General features: G+C 38.4%; 1 protein-coding gene across 5 annotated transcripts in view; it reads left to right on the plus strand.

Moving 5' to 3' along the window:
- The window catches only part of LOC131231871 (uncharacterized), a 92415-nt gene extending 77258 nt beyond the window's left edge, over positions 1–15157 (plus strand). For all 5 annotated transcript variants that reach the window (XR_009164544.1, XM_058228209.1, XM_058228207.1 and 2 more), the window contains 2 exons: positions 14226–14366; positions 14711–15157. Coding sequence is in view for 4 of the 5 variants with exons in the window: in XM_058228209.1 (XP_058084192.1) it covers positions 14226–14366; positions 14711–14791 (222 nt within the window). In the remaining variant the exon portion in view is untranslated. The remainder of the gene's footprint in view (positions 1–14225; positions 14367–14710) is intronic.
- Positions 15158–15429: the final 272 nt, after the last annotated feature.

Consider the following 15429-nt stretch of genomic DNA (forward strand, 5'->3'; position numbering starts at 1 on the left):
TCCTCGCATTTTCAGTTATTAACGATATTATCAGTGATATCGATATTGTTTCCGTATCCTTGGCTAGAGAAACTTGTAACGATACTGATATTTCGAACACTAACCACCGGAACCCACATACCCACATAACTCACATACTATGTGAGTCTTATCCGAAGTGCTACGATAGTGCCCATATTTCCAACCCAGGTCATTCGACTTGGGTTTCAAAAAGGAAGATTGGGAATAAGACATTATGTTGGTGGTGTGTGTATTAATTGTAAGTTGCTAGTACTAAAAAGTAAAAAGTAAACTAAAAACTAAAGTAAAGAGTAAAGACTAAAGAGATGGGAGAGAGAGAGAGAGAGAGAGAGAGAGAGAGAGAGAGAGAGAGAGAGAAGTCACACTTAATGTCTAAAAGCAAAGAGAGAGAGAGAGAGAGAGAGAGAGAGAGAGAGAGAGAGAGAGAGAGAGAGAGAGAGAGTTACTTACACTAGTAGTAGAAAGGGAGGGGGAAAAGCAAAGGAGAGAGAGAGAGAGAGTTACACACTTACACTTGTAAAAAGTAAACTAAAAACTAAAGTAAAGAGTAAAGAGTAAAGACGAAAGAGATGGGAGAGAGAGAGAGAGAGAGAGAGAGAGAGAGAGAGAGAGAGAGAGAGAGTTACACTTACACACTTACACTACTAGTTGTAGAAACTAGAAAGGGAGAGGGAAAGGAAAAGTTGAAAGAGAGATAGAGAAAGAGACTAAGAGAGATACACTATTACACTTATACTAGTAGTAGAAAGGGAGAGGGAAAAGAAAATGAGAGAGAGAGAGAGAGAGAGAGAGAGAGAGAGAGAGAGAGAGAGTTACACTTACACTAGTAGTAGAAAGGAAGGGGAAAAAGAAAAGGAGAAAGAGAGAGAGAGAGTTACACACTTACACTTGTAGTAAAAGAGAGGGGAGAGAGATTTACACACAATTACAAATTTACAAAAACACAAATTCTTCACTTCTCGTCTTTACTTTTGCCTTGAGTCTTGAGTCTTGAGAGAATATTGTAGACTTGTATTGTACTCTTGTAAGTTGTAACTAACTTGTAACTTATAACTTGACAAACTTGTAAGTATCTTGTAACTTGTAAGTTGTGTTGTAACTTATAAGTAACAAAGTAACAAACTAAAAAAAAAAAAATGTTAAAACTTAGAACTTGGAAGAAACTCAAACTATAATAAACTAACTTACAGCTTGTAATGTAAGTTGAGTCTCTTGACTCTTGAATGTAAAGAAACTTTAAGAAAGAGAGATAGAAAGAGAGAGTGGTGGGTGTGTGAATATGATTATGATATTTAGAACTTAGAAAAAACTAGAAAGAGAGTTCAATTTCGATGTAATCTGGAATCCTTGCTTGCTTTACTTTCTTGATTCTTGAATCCTTGCCCCTTGATTGAAACTTCAAACTTGAAAGAAATATGGATGGAGCTTGGGGCTTGGAATTATGTAAGAGAGAGTGTAAGAGAATAGAAAATAGAGATAAAGAGAGAGTTTGAACTTTGAGTGCATGTAGGAGTGTTTTCAATCCCCTTTTATAGACAATATATATATATATATATATATATATATATATATATATATATATATATATATATATAAAAAAATAAAAATAAATTCCCAACAGTCAGATTTCTGACCGTTGGCGAATATGCGATCGCATATTCTCTCATATGGTGTATATGCGATCACATATTTGTGGAAATCGCATATGCCACTGTCGCATGTGCGATTTCCAGCTGAATGTGCGCATATGCGATCGCATATTCGAATGTGCGATCGCACATGACAACATTGGGCCAATCTTTATTTCGAGTCGAGATTTCTCCCTTATGATTCAATAAAAACCAAGAGTGATTGAAATCACCTACTCCACAATAAAAAAAAAAAGGGAAGAAATGAGAGATATATATATATATATATATTTCCGATTTTTTAGAATTTTCTTAACTTTCTGTCAATTTCTGCCTCTTTATGATTGTTTCCCTAGTATCGGGAATATTATCGCTGGTGTAAGGGATATTATCGATGGTATCGTCAATACCAAGGAACTTTTATAAGGGATTCTTCTCAAAATATTACTGATATCAATAATATTGCCAAATATCACCGATATTATTGGAAATATCGTGATATTTGGAAAAGTTTAAACTTCCAGCAGTTTGGTATTGCTGACTTGGTGATATTGAAAATATCACCAATATTTGGTTAACACTACATGGCGTACATTCAAAAGGTGTTAGATTGTTGTTACTTAATATTATTATCCTTCCATCTATTCTTGCATATAGATCCAGTTGGTTGGAAACAAAGTTTGAGTAGGATCAAGCATGAAGGGTGATAATGGAAATGAAGGGGGATAAAGCGCTAGGTGCCAATGGGTTTTCATTGTCTTTCTGTCACTAGTCTTGAGAAATGCTTCAAAACAATCTCATGATAGTCTTCCAGGAATTCTTCAAGAGGGGCAAACTCCACACTTATTATATGCATTCCAAGAAAGCAACTATGGAGACTTTGTACTTTTGCCTAATTAGCTTGGTGTGAAGCATGTATAAAATATTGTCAAAAGTCCACTGGAGAGACTAAACGAAGCTACGATCAGTGTTCGAAATATCGGTATCACACCCTTGGGATACGAATATGTATCGGTTATTGCATGGGATATATCGGTTGTATTGTGTAATGTATCGTTGTTGTTGGAAACATGGGAAAACATTGGCAAAATTGGTCAACTTTTTCAATAAAACTTCAGTGATTGTTAAAAAAGACATCAATACACACTTATAAATCAAAACATTACAAAAAACAAGTGCACATAATAGGTTTTCTTTGTATAAGGTCCTAATATATGCTTTGTTTAATTGAATCGATGCAAGTATATTCAAAGTTTATTTATATAATTTATAAATGTGAAAAGACATATGGAAACACAAGCAATACATTCAAAAGCAAAGCAAGAATCACTAGATCAGGTTACATACATGTTTGATTTTATGTTTGGACAAAAGATTGCATTTGATTTGCGAGAAATTGGGAAATTTGAAATATATATATATATATATTCAATTTTCCGCAAGTCAGCCCATCTCCTCCAAATCTCAAAATCGAAGCTCTCAATCCATGATTTTTCATGCAAAACAATAAAAATTTTGTAACAATTCAACACTAATTTAACATAATTTATAGAAAAAAAAAGGGATCGAAAATCGAAAATGCTCACCGCATCGAACATGTGGGATATATCCCACTACTTGTGCATTTTGTATTGCAAAGGTGGGATACACGATATATCATGGGATATATTGGCTGATATCGTCGATACTTAAAACACTAGCTATGATGAAGCTATGAGATTCATCATCTCCCTCTCTCAAGGTGCGTTTATGGTGAGTAAACAAATCATGGATTGTATCCGTGCTACAAGCAAGTGCATGGAATCAAGATGTGGTGATTCAGGTTTTGTCTCTAAAAATCGATACTGAAAAGGCTTATAACTGCTGAGTGGTCTTTCCTCTTGTGTCACTTTAAAAGAATGGACTTTGGGCCTAAGTGGAGAAGATGCTTTGAGGTGTGTATTCTGTCAGTACATTTCTCTATTTTGTAATTTGCTAACATAATCATTATGGGAAGTGATGGGACACAATTTTGGAAAGCAGGAATTTGTGTGAGATTATAAATATTCCTTATTGTTGAAGTCTCGATAAGTGTGGACTGTACGGCACTTGGGTGGGTGTAGTCTGGAACATACACTTGTGCAGTCCATCTTCTCCCTTTTCTCAAGCATTGTGGCCTCTTAGCATATTTTTGTAGTCTTAGGATGCCTATATTAATTTGTAATAAATGAGGGGCATTTTGGGTATCGGAGAGGGTTTCATGGAGCTAGAGCCTTCCCTCTCTTCATCTTCTCTTAAAACCCTTTTCTTATTCCTCTTCTTTTCCTGTTCTCTTTTCTCTCTTTTGTGCTGAGTCTTTAAAAAATCTAGGGTTTTCTTTCTTTTGCTTGTGCATTGGACTATCGTTGATGGCTTGTGCATGAAGCCATGAGTAATGGATGTGGTCATCCTCGTTGTTTGCAGACGTATGAAACTGTGTGTGATTGTTCTACTGTGATGTGTTGGGCTGATTGATGTGTCCCATGTAGTGTGTTGCTTGTTTTGGCTTAAATGAGCTTTCAAGTGTACAAGCATTTTTACTCAATTTCTGTAAGTGGCATGCATATGATTCTCTTGATTTTGTCTTTGGATGGAGAGAAAAGTAAAGAACAAATATGGTTTATTGGTCCATCTGACTTTTTAGGGCCTCGAATAACCTCTACAAAGTTGAATGGGACAAATTATCTTTGATGGTTGAAGTCTGTGCAAGCCTTCTTGACAGCAAAGGAGAAGTTAAAATACTTGACGCCCACGAAGCTTGATGAAAGTGATGATAAGTACGATGAGTGGGTTCAGATAACACTGAAATCATGACATGGTTATCAAATAGGATGAAAAAAATCCATCAATTTAAATGTTGTGTTGCTTGAAACTGTTGAGGAAGTATGGGATACAGTACAAGAGATGTATTCATCGGACCAAAACATCTCTCGTCCATATTAACTATTTGAAGAAATATTCATATTCCAACAACGTGATAAGTACCTTGGGGAATATTTTTCAAAACTGAGGCATGTGGGAAGCATTGAATGTATGTCAGCCTCTTACGACTGATTTGGAAAGGTAATTTCAGCAACTGAAGTATATGGTGGTCAAATTTTTATTAGGATTGAAGGCTGACTATGAGCCTGTTCGAGCCCGAATTTTAGGTGGAAAGGCTGTACCATCCCTCAATGAGGTGTATGCACGTCTTCAACGTGTGTCTATTGTTTGCACTGTCACCTCCAGTGGAGTTAATGATAGATCATCTTTGGTATCATTTAGAGGATGAGGGGGTGCAGGTTGTGGTAATTCAGTTAAACAAAGAGGTAATTGGGATAATCGTAATGATCCAGGAGATTGTGGGGAACCTCGGACCTCGAAAATCTACCCATTATGGGCTGACAAAGCACATTGTTGAGCAATGTTGGGATATATGTGGCAAGCTGGCTTGGGCAAATCAAGTCCCGCTCTAAAGGAAGCAGTGGACATCGTTCTATTGGTTCATCTCCCACACTCCAACGGTTGCAAATTACATCTGGATATTTGGTTACTCTTACCAAGGATGTGTACTTCGAATTACTAAAAGATCATTATGTCATGGGTGTTCCATCTTCCTCTCCTATTGTTTAGTTTCTTAGTCTTCTACTTTGTGGGTTATTGATTCCAAAACATTAGATCATAGGATAGGTGAGTCCATTGCCTTCTCCTTAGTTGATCCTTCATTATCAAGTTCATTCATAACTTTGGCAGATGGCATCTGATCCAAAATGTGTGGGATGGGTATTATTTTTTCAAATCTTCCCTCTCCTTACCTCTCTTCTTTATGTGTCAAAATTTTCTTTTAATCTTATGTCGGTAAGTAAACTTATGAAATCCCTTAGTTATTCTATAACCTTTTATACTATACATTGTGTCTTTCAGGATCTCAGGAAGAAGAGGAAGATTGGTGGAGGTCGTGAACACAGTGGACTTTTTTATTTTGATTGTGAATTTGTTGGCGTAGCTGTTCAGTCCAATACCTCTTTTTATCAGTGCCATTGTCATATGGGTTGTCCATCCTTCCAGATCCTCACAAGTGTTATTCCCTCATTATCTCGTGTCCGTTTTAGAGTGTGAAGTGTGTTAAGTAAACACCACAGGGTCTCTTTTCCACCTCATGTGGAAAAGCGTTGTTTTGTCTCATTTGCATTAGTGCATTTAGATGTTTGGGGTCCAGTCCAAGTCTCAAGTATGTCTGGTTACAAATATTTTGTTACTTTTGTTGATGATTATTCTACTATGACTGAGCTTTATTTAATGAAGGATGATTTGAGTTTTTTCTTTTCTTTTTCTTTTAAGGTTTTTCATATGGAAGTGCAAAAATCTTTTTAATTTTAAAGTTGTATGCTTTGTTTAATAATGTTAAGGATTATGTTTCTTAATCTTTTCACTTGTACTTACCAGCAAATAGTTTTTTACACCAAATGTGCTCACACTCTAGAACAAAATGACATAATTGAAAGGAAGAATCGTCATCTGCTAGAGGTGACATGGGCATTATTAATTCGTACGAGTGTTCCACAGGTCTTCTAGAGTGGTGTTGTCTAACTGGATGCTACTTGAGCAACAAGATGCCTTCTATAGTCTTAGGGAAATCCACTATCTCACACCCTGATCCATAGCTCAAGTGGTAGACCGAGTGAAAGAAACCTCGTTTCAACACTGAGGTCTTGGCATCGATCCCTAGTGGGGGTGGCTAACAGTGAAGTGTCAACTGACAGTGGGGTGTACTAACAAGCTGACCAAAAAAAAGAAAAAAAGAAAAGGAAATCCACTATCTCACGAATAGTCTCTTGCTTTCCCATTGTTTTCTTTGCCACCTAAAGTTTTTGGATGCATGTGCTTCGTTCATCTAGTTGAAATTTGGTCGTGATAAATTGGATCTTCAAGCAATCAAGTATGTCTTGCTTGGACACTCTAGAACCTAGAGGGGCTAAATATGTTATAATCCTAATCTTTGGAGACAATCTGTTTATGTTGATATTACTTTCTTTGAGTGAACTCCGTTTTATTTTTAGAGGGTCAAATCTCTTGAGTTGGAAAAATCTTAATCCTCCGCTGGTGTCTCTTTACTTATCTCAGTAGATATTGATAATATAGTTTATTCTTGCTCCTCCATAGTCATGCATCTATTAGGGAGCCTTCTCTCAAAGCCTATGGTGGAAGCAAGGAAATAGTGATGACGTGGTACCATCGACCTTATCCTCTGCTGTGCTGATGATCCAGCTTCTCCCAATATTTCTCCTAATTCTTCTAACCTTCCATTTGCCCCCTAGGAAAGGTGGACGAACTTGTTCGATACATCCCATTTCAAACTTTGTTTCTTATGTTTGTCTCGTACTTTTCGTAAATTTGCTTTGATCTAGTTCCTAAGTCTTATTAGGAAGCTCCATGTGATAGTGGTTGGAAGTAGGCAATGGAGGAAGAGATGGCTTCCCGTCATCGTAATCATAGAGTTAACCACTCTTCTTGTTGGCAAGTGTGTTGTGGGGTGTTGGTGGGTGTTCATTTAAATTTCAGCTTGATGGTACTGTGGAAAAGTTGAAAGCCCTTTTGGTTGCTAAGGGTTATACTCATAATCTCAACTTGGATGATACAGAGACCTTTTCCGATTGTTGCAAAACTCAGCTTCATCCATTTTACAAGGTTTGTGGCCATTAATCATGGCTGACCATTGTTTCAGCTTGATGTTAAAAAAAAAAAAAAAGTGCATTTTTTTTTTTTTTGCATGGAAATCTCACGGAAGAGGTATATGGAGTGTGTTTGTTGCTCAGAGGGAGTCAAATAAGGTTTTTATACTGAATACGGCAGTATATGGATTGAAGCAATCTTCTCGTTCATGGTTTGGCAAGTTTAGCAAGGTAGTGAAGGAACTTCTCATAGCCTGGCATGGCAGGGGGATCGGGAAAGTGATGCAGGACATGAAAATTAACTATGATATGCAAGATCTCAAGCTTTAGATCATACTAATTCAGAAACAATCACATAAAAAATCCACGTCCCACACAAAAGTTCAATCATTCAAGCAAGGGGAATCTATGCGGGTCTAGGCCTACACCTGTTAGGGCTGGATCACTAAAAATTATGGACCAAACAATACTCAAAGGGAGGTATAGTCATCCATACATGCACAGAAATATATTCCCAATCCAAGGGATTCACAGGTTTCAATCCAGAGAACCCTAGGGTTAGGGAAAAGGGGCAAATAAATTGGAATTAATGCAATCTAAGGTTAGGATTAATGGAAGGTAAGTACGAGAGGGATGAAAGAGGTGAGAAAACGGAACCTGTTGGCAGTCCTTGCGCGCGGACAGTGAGCCAAACCTGACGCACGTGTGCTGGGGCCTGGCTGCGCGTGCGAGGGGGCCCCAGGTCCGGAAACCGACTCCTTGAGTCTGGTCGGCCAGGGGTGGTCTCCAAAACCCCTGAGTTTTGGCTTGATCCGACGTGCGGTCTGTATGTGGTGCTTCGCCGAAGTTTCAGCCCTCCTGCAGGGCTAGATTTTGGAATTCTGCTGTAAAGAAGAAAATTGCTGCAATAAAATACGGATTTGAAGCATAGATGATTGTAAGAGATGAGAAGTATGGATAGTAGAAGATGAGGGCAAATCGAGATAGATGTGGTTTCGCACCACGGTAGTTAGCCCTTTGAGGAAGGGAGGGTTTCACACTCAATTGGATTTCCATAACTCAGAATCTCAGAAGAGAAGAAAAACGCTGGAATTTTTTTTTGTTAATCTTCAATGAGAAAAAAAAAAACCTACAAGGAGTGCCTATTTATAAGAAAACCCAATACCCCAAAACTCACGTCATGTGCGCAACCTATTACTTGGCGATGAAGTAATAAAAAATAACAACTAATCAAAGTAATCTAAATCGTCCATGATACTCTAAATAACAACAATAAGCAAAACATAAAATACGAGATTAATTAGACTAGTGGGCCACGATCATAAAAACCCATGGTGGGCTTTACATGGCTATCGGGCCCACTCCAACGAACCAAAACACAATCTTTTAACTAGGAGGCCCTTCCTAGACGTCGTCATCGATCCAGATCGATGGTGGGGTCCTCCTACTCCTTGCGTACATGCATGGGGGGGGGGGGGGGCGACCCTCGAAAGAAGGGAAAATGGAGTGGCGATTAAGTTTTTAGCATCCCTTTGGGTGATATGGTGGGAAAGAAACTAGCGCGGCTTCAACAACAAAATGGGTGGACTAGTGCAAGTGTTCAATAGGGCAATTCTTAATATGAAGGATTGGGGGGCAGCTTAGATCTTTCAATCTTCCCTTCTGGCTTTTGAGGGGATTTTGGCTGGGAGTTGTTGTACTTTTGTATTTATATATATTTGTAGGTTTTGGCTTCGGTCTTTTTATATTATATCATCATTGTTAAAAAAAATATGGGTCGCCACGAAATTGATCATTTTGTTTTCATACGCAGATGTATGGGCTAATTGTGTTGGTTGTATATATGGATGATATTGTGATTATGGGCAACGTCAATAAAGGGATTGAGGACCTTAAGTGGCGACATCTTCAAGATCACTTTCTAACTAGGACTTGGGCCATCTTCAGTACTTCCTTTGAATAGAAGTTGCTAGATCAAAAGAAGGCATTGATCTATGTAAAAGAAGTATTTTATGGATTTACTTGAAGAAACGTATTTTCTTGGTGCCTGGTCTTGCTAGCAGTTTCGTGGAACATGTGGGGGAATGTAATAGGTGATGCTTCCTCAACAAACAAGGATTGTTGGAATGATTAGTTTAGAAATCCAAAAGAGATGTGTCAGAATGGGTATTCGGGGTTAAGAATGTAAATGTTTGTGAAGTTGCTCCCATTCTCAGGTTTTTATTTTGCCACTTAGACCTTTCTTGTAGCAGCTTTTTGATAAAAGCAAATCTATTACCCTTAAAAAACGTATTTTCTTGGTGCTAAACCTGTTGACACATCAATGGATCAAAATGACAAGCTAGTTGCTGACCAATGTGATTTGTTTGAAGATCTAGAACAAACCGGAAGATTCGTGGGGACAACTCATTTACTTAACTATCACTAGACCTGATGTATCATGTACAGTTAGTGTGGTTAGTCAGTTCATGAGTTCTTCTAAAGTCTCTCATATGGTGCAGGTGTTCAGATTCTTCTATATTGCAAGCAGCACTAAGCTAGGGAATATTGTACGTAAGAATATTACAAGGTACTCTGATGCAGATTAGACAGGTTCTCGTACTGATAGTTGATGTACTGAATATTGCACATTTGTGGGAGGTAATTTGGTTACCTGGAAGAAAAACAAGTAGAGTGAGGTTCTGTGATCTGATGCTGAAGTTGAGTATCAAGCTATGGCTCACACCATGTGTGAGTTAGTGTGGTTAAAGAGGCTTTTATATGAAATGAATACTCCAATGCAATTTGTGATAATCAATCAACCACCCATATTGCAAGCAACCCAGTTTTTCATGAGAGAGCCAAGCATATTGAGGTCAAATGCCATTTCTCATGCCTGAGATCTCAAGTGGTGAAATCTTTGTGCCATATGTTAGGTCTCAAGATTAGTTAGTTGATGTATTCACCGAAGCTCTTTCTTTGGCCAAAATCATTTTGAACGTATCTTTTCCAAGCTGGGCATCAATTTTATATATATATATATATATATATATATATATATGCTGCAGCTTGAAGGGGAAGTGCTAAGTGGATCATACAATCGTATTGTCCACCTGGGGGATTGTAATCTGGAATGTACCATTTTCTCTCTTTTCTCTAGCATTGTGGCCCCTTAGCATAGTTTTGTAGTATTAGGGTGCTTGTATTAATTTGTAATAACTGACGGGAATTAAAAAAAAGAAAAAAAAAAACTTTGGTGAATATAAGCAAAGGGGAGTCCAACCTAATCTCTTTTCTTGTTTTCCACTCTCTTCTTCCCTTTTTCTTCTGTTTTCAAATTACTTTCTCTTAAGCTATCCTAGAGTTTTCTTCTCATCTCCCTTCTTTCATCATTCTTTTCCCCCCTTTTGCTTACTATAGGGGTGTATCACTTCGGGTGAGGTCATGCTTCAGGTTCTCCAATCTAGACTGGGATCCACGGGGTGGATTGTTGTTCTTAACCCACATGTTGAGATTCCCAATCTAACTTTTGTGGAGATTACGATGATGACAGGTTTTCCAAGTGCTCGGAATCCCGGTTCAGACCTGAAACTTCCTTTTAGCTTGATACTGGTATGATTTGCTGTCACCATGTAGTGAGCCTTTCACGTTCATAGAAACCGAAGTGGTTCCTTTTTCCATCACCAGTAACCTCTGCTGACAAACTGGGCCCACTCCATTAAATGACCATCTTTAAGAGGTGAAAACGTTGTCACGTCAAAGCTTTTCCGCCTAGTGCCTCCCATCTCTTAGGTGGCTTGAATTTGATCTTCCACATGTGCTGTCCTATTAGGTATAGTCAGGCCATCACCCCCTCTACTCTCCCCAAAAGCTCTAGTCTACTCCGCTGTCCCTAAGGGCCTGTTTGATTTTCACATTACAATGTAAATACAATGTAATATACTCATCATTATTTACACCTGTATTTACAGCTCTTAGCCTAGGTTGATGTTAACAGCTTCAAATTTTTGGTGCAAGACAGAGACGAAAAGATATTTGGGGCACAAAAATCGTGGGTCCCACTATGATGTTAGAGGTCATATCCATGCCGTCCATCTCTGTTCTATCAGCTCACTTTAGGGCATGGGCCCAAAAATGAGGCAGATCTAAAGCTCAAGTGAACCACACCATATTAAATGGTGGGAATGGAACGCCTACTATTGATAACTGCTTGGAGGCCACAGAAATTTTGGATTAAGCTGATTTTTATGTTCTCTTTATCCATGTTTGTATGATATTATGAACAGGTTGGATGACAAATAAACATCAGTGTGGGCTGTAGTAAGCTATTAACTTCCAATGGTTGAGGTCCGTTACGAACACTATTTCATGTAGTGTGGTCCATTTTAGTAGTGGATTTGCCTCATTTTTGGACACATGCCCTAAAATGAGCTTGTGGAACGAGCGAATGGTATGGATGCAACATTTTGATCATGGTGGGCCCCACAATTTTTCACGTATAGAAACACATGCAATTGAATTAAAATTTTCACTTTTTTTGAGGTGGTATTTTCTTCAAAATTCAAACAACTGCAAACTGTAATAATGACTCATTTACTGAGCATTTACAGGTAAATAAGAAAATCAAACAGGCCCTAAATTCAGAAGCCGTGCAGTGGTTCAAGATGACCTCATTTCTCTCAACAGGCCTGTCTACCACATCTTCCTGCATCTTTTCTTCTATGTTCCTGGATGAAAAAGACAGGAGTCACCCTTTACAACTTTGAGCATCCTTCTTCTGTTGCCACTTGCACACTGAACTATGCATGTCACTTCACCACATTGGACTATGCATCTTCCACCTTCAGATCCATCTGCTTCTTGATGTCCTTTAGTTACTTTCCAAATAACTGTCACCCTAGCATATTCCACCTGATCAGCTTCTTGGATCCTGCTCTTATCTTCTCTATTGTACTCCTACATGATTGAATCAAATACATGTATCAAGCACCCATGCATGAAGCAGCGTTCCGGACCGTCAAATGTTGCTGATTTTTTACCAGTACTACCTCCCTGGGTCCATAGTTTAGATTAGAATTTTCCCTACTTGGAAAGTTGTTCCTCAGAAAATCCTCTTCTGCACTATCATCTCTTCTCCAGACTTATTTCCAACCAAAAACTTCAATTAGCAATCTCTTGGCTCTCATCCACCACCTTGCTCCCAACTACAATTACCTTCCTCTGTTCCTTCATACTTTAATTGAACTCCCTTGTGGATTTAGATGGAGATTCTGTAACCCTCTGAACGATCTAGTACTGATACATAATATATACTATTTGTACCAGTCTCCATCCATAACAGACATGCTGAAGTCTAACACCTCCCAGGGCATTAAACTTCCTAAGGGGTTAACTCATCATCATCATCATCTAAGGGTTATCCAAGTAATTGGGGTTGGCTACATGAATCCTGTTCCACCATACCACTCTCAAAAGCCATAAAAGTGGAATGGCAGCTTCACTCTATCAAACCATTCCTACTCCCCTAATTTAGACTGCACGGCTTCTGCATGTTGAGCTTCTTAATCAGTAGTTCTCTGGGGCTGCTGCTATTTTGGAGCAATATCTCACAAAGGGACTTCCTCGAGTTTTACAAGTCTATAACATTCTGGGGATGAAACAATCTTAAATGTTCCCTGCTCCTGGCAAAAAGATTAGAGACGAACAACAAGGCAGTTCCGAAGCCTAGGTTGTGTACGGATGTACTATCCATTGATTTGCAATTGTTACTCGAACAATATGGAATATGACCAAATTGTAATTGCCTTTGGTGTTTCTATTACTGAGGATGGATGGGGCTCTCTGAATTTGCAGCTAACTTCCTAGTTGGACTTTGGGAGGAATATAGCTCCAAATTAGGCCACTCCTAATTATGAAAATAGGGAGCATCATTACAAATTCATTAATTTCCTTTTCTTCTGGTTTAAACTGACTATTCGTGATTCAATTCACTTGTGCATCCAAACGCAGACCCGCTCTTCACTTTCTTCTCCACTATCTTCTCAATGTTAGTTATCTTTCTGCCGCCATGACTTCTATATTCCTGTCAGTGATTTAAATATCGGTATTGATGCACATGTTTGTACCTGTGGATACAGAAACATCTCAGTGTTGCATGAGTAATATCGCATATATCGGCGAATTTACCCCTGTTTGAGGGGGACCTTAGGAAATGATGGAAATTTTCAATAAAACTTCAAGATATGTTGATAGAGACAAGGTTCCATGCAGAACTCTAAAGATCACACGAAGCAAGTATCCACAACGTGTTTCCATTCTATAGGGTCGTAAATTATGAGTTGTCTGACATAAGGGATGCAATTATATCCAAAATGAGTTCCTGTAAATTGTAATTCATAAATCATACGATACATGTATGAAAACAGATAACCCCAAACAAATTTGGTAGAAAATGTATTTTTGTGGGGTTTCTTTGTGATTTTTTTTTTTTTTTTTTGAATTTCTGGTGGGGGAATGTATTGCAATGTACTACCAATACACATGACAGTGTATCTCAGGTATTGGGGGAATTTCATAAAGAGATTTTATTTATTTATTTATTTTTTTGTAAAAATTTATCGATATTTAATGTATATCGGTGATACATTGTGATATTTTGGACGACATGGGAATTTAGTAACTCCCCTTCTATATCGTATCAGCCACATGCGCTATCGGCCAATGCTATTGATATTTAAATAACTTATTCCTCTTGATGTGGGTGGTTTCCCACTACATCATATGTGTCTATATGAAATATGTGTACATACATTCCACCTTTTTTAGAATATTTCCTTTTATGCTCTCACTGCAGCTTCTAGGCGTTAATAAATAATGGCCAAAACTTGCCTGCTGAAACTGATAACAGTTCTCACTCTTCTTATCATAGGGTTACTTCCAAGCATTGTTCTCATGCATTGAGGGACTGTTGGGATCCCTGCACGTGAGAAATCTTTTGCTCCCAGCTGCTGATGAAGCTGAATCCATCTGGACAAAGAAATTTGGCTTCAAGAAGATAAACCAGGACCAGGTAGGTATTACCTTAATGATGGAATGCTGACTGTTCCAAGTTCCGATGGAAACACATTGCACTTGTGTACCTTCAAGATCTGAGCCAGTAGATCCACTGGATGCCATTGTCTGTTGTGATCCATTGCCCCAACGATCAGGCTGTTCCAGATGTTTGTAAATGCTTGATTGAGGAAAATGAGCCATGTGTGGTTGATCCTGGTGTACCAACTGATCCAGGCCTTCCAAACCTTTGCCATTTGTCCCCATGAGAACTCATGTGCCACTGCATTCCTCCAGCTAATGTATGTACTCAGCTTGTGATTCTGAGATTTAAGTGGTAATTGCTTGCTTCTGTTCTTGCAGTTGGGCAAGTATACGAAGGATTCCCACATGATGATCTTTCAAGGGACGTCCATGCTACACAAGTCAATTCCCAAGTTGTAGAATGGCGGTAAATCTTCCAAGGGCAGCTGATGAAAGGAGTTTTAGCATACCCCAGATCAGCCATTTCCTGGAGGATTTGTATGTTGGTGATGCATGTACAGGAAAGACTATACACTCCCCCTTTTTGGGCCGTAATGCTGCTTAGAAAAGAAATAGACAACTCGCAACTGAATAGAAAAGAATATGATATTTCAAGATTGACATCGGAATTGAAATCCAAACAATCTGTACTTGCATTGCCAACTAAGAGATTGACAGAGGTTTCAATTGAGTTCTCTTCTGATTTGTCAGGTTTCATCCCATTTTTTCATTTGTTAGCTTCTGCCAACATTAATACTTTGCTAAAAATGCATAAGTTCAGTTGAATTACATACTTTGGAGAGAGGGGAAGAGGCACAAGTTGATATTTCAGGTAACCCATGCATGGAAGTCGGGTTCATTTCAAGCCCAGCTTGAAACTAGCCCAAGTGCTCCCTTGTATCCCTCAACATGAATCCTAACTATATTGGGCTAACAATTCAATCAAAACTTAGATAGTGAATTGCAATGCATCATTGGATTGACTTGCAATCGTTTGTGTAATAATAAAGTGGAAATAGCTCCTGTGGTAGTTGTGTTCATAATGTGCTTCTTCTAGT

This window comes from Magnolia sinica, chromosome 17 (assembly GCF_029962835.1).
Source record: "Magnolia sinica isolate HGM2019 chromosome 17, MsV1, whole genome shotgun sequence".
Lineage (NCBI taxonomy): Eukaryota > Viridiplantae > Streptophyta > Magnoliopsida > Magnoliales > Magnoliaceae > Magnolia > Magnolia sinica.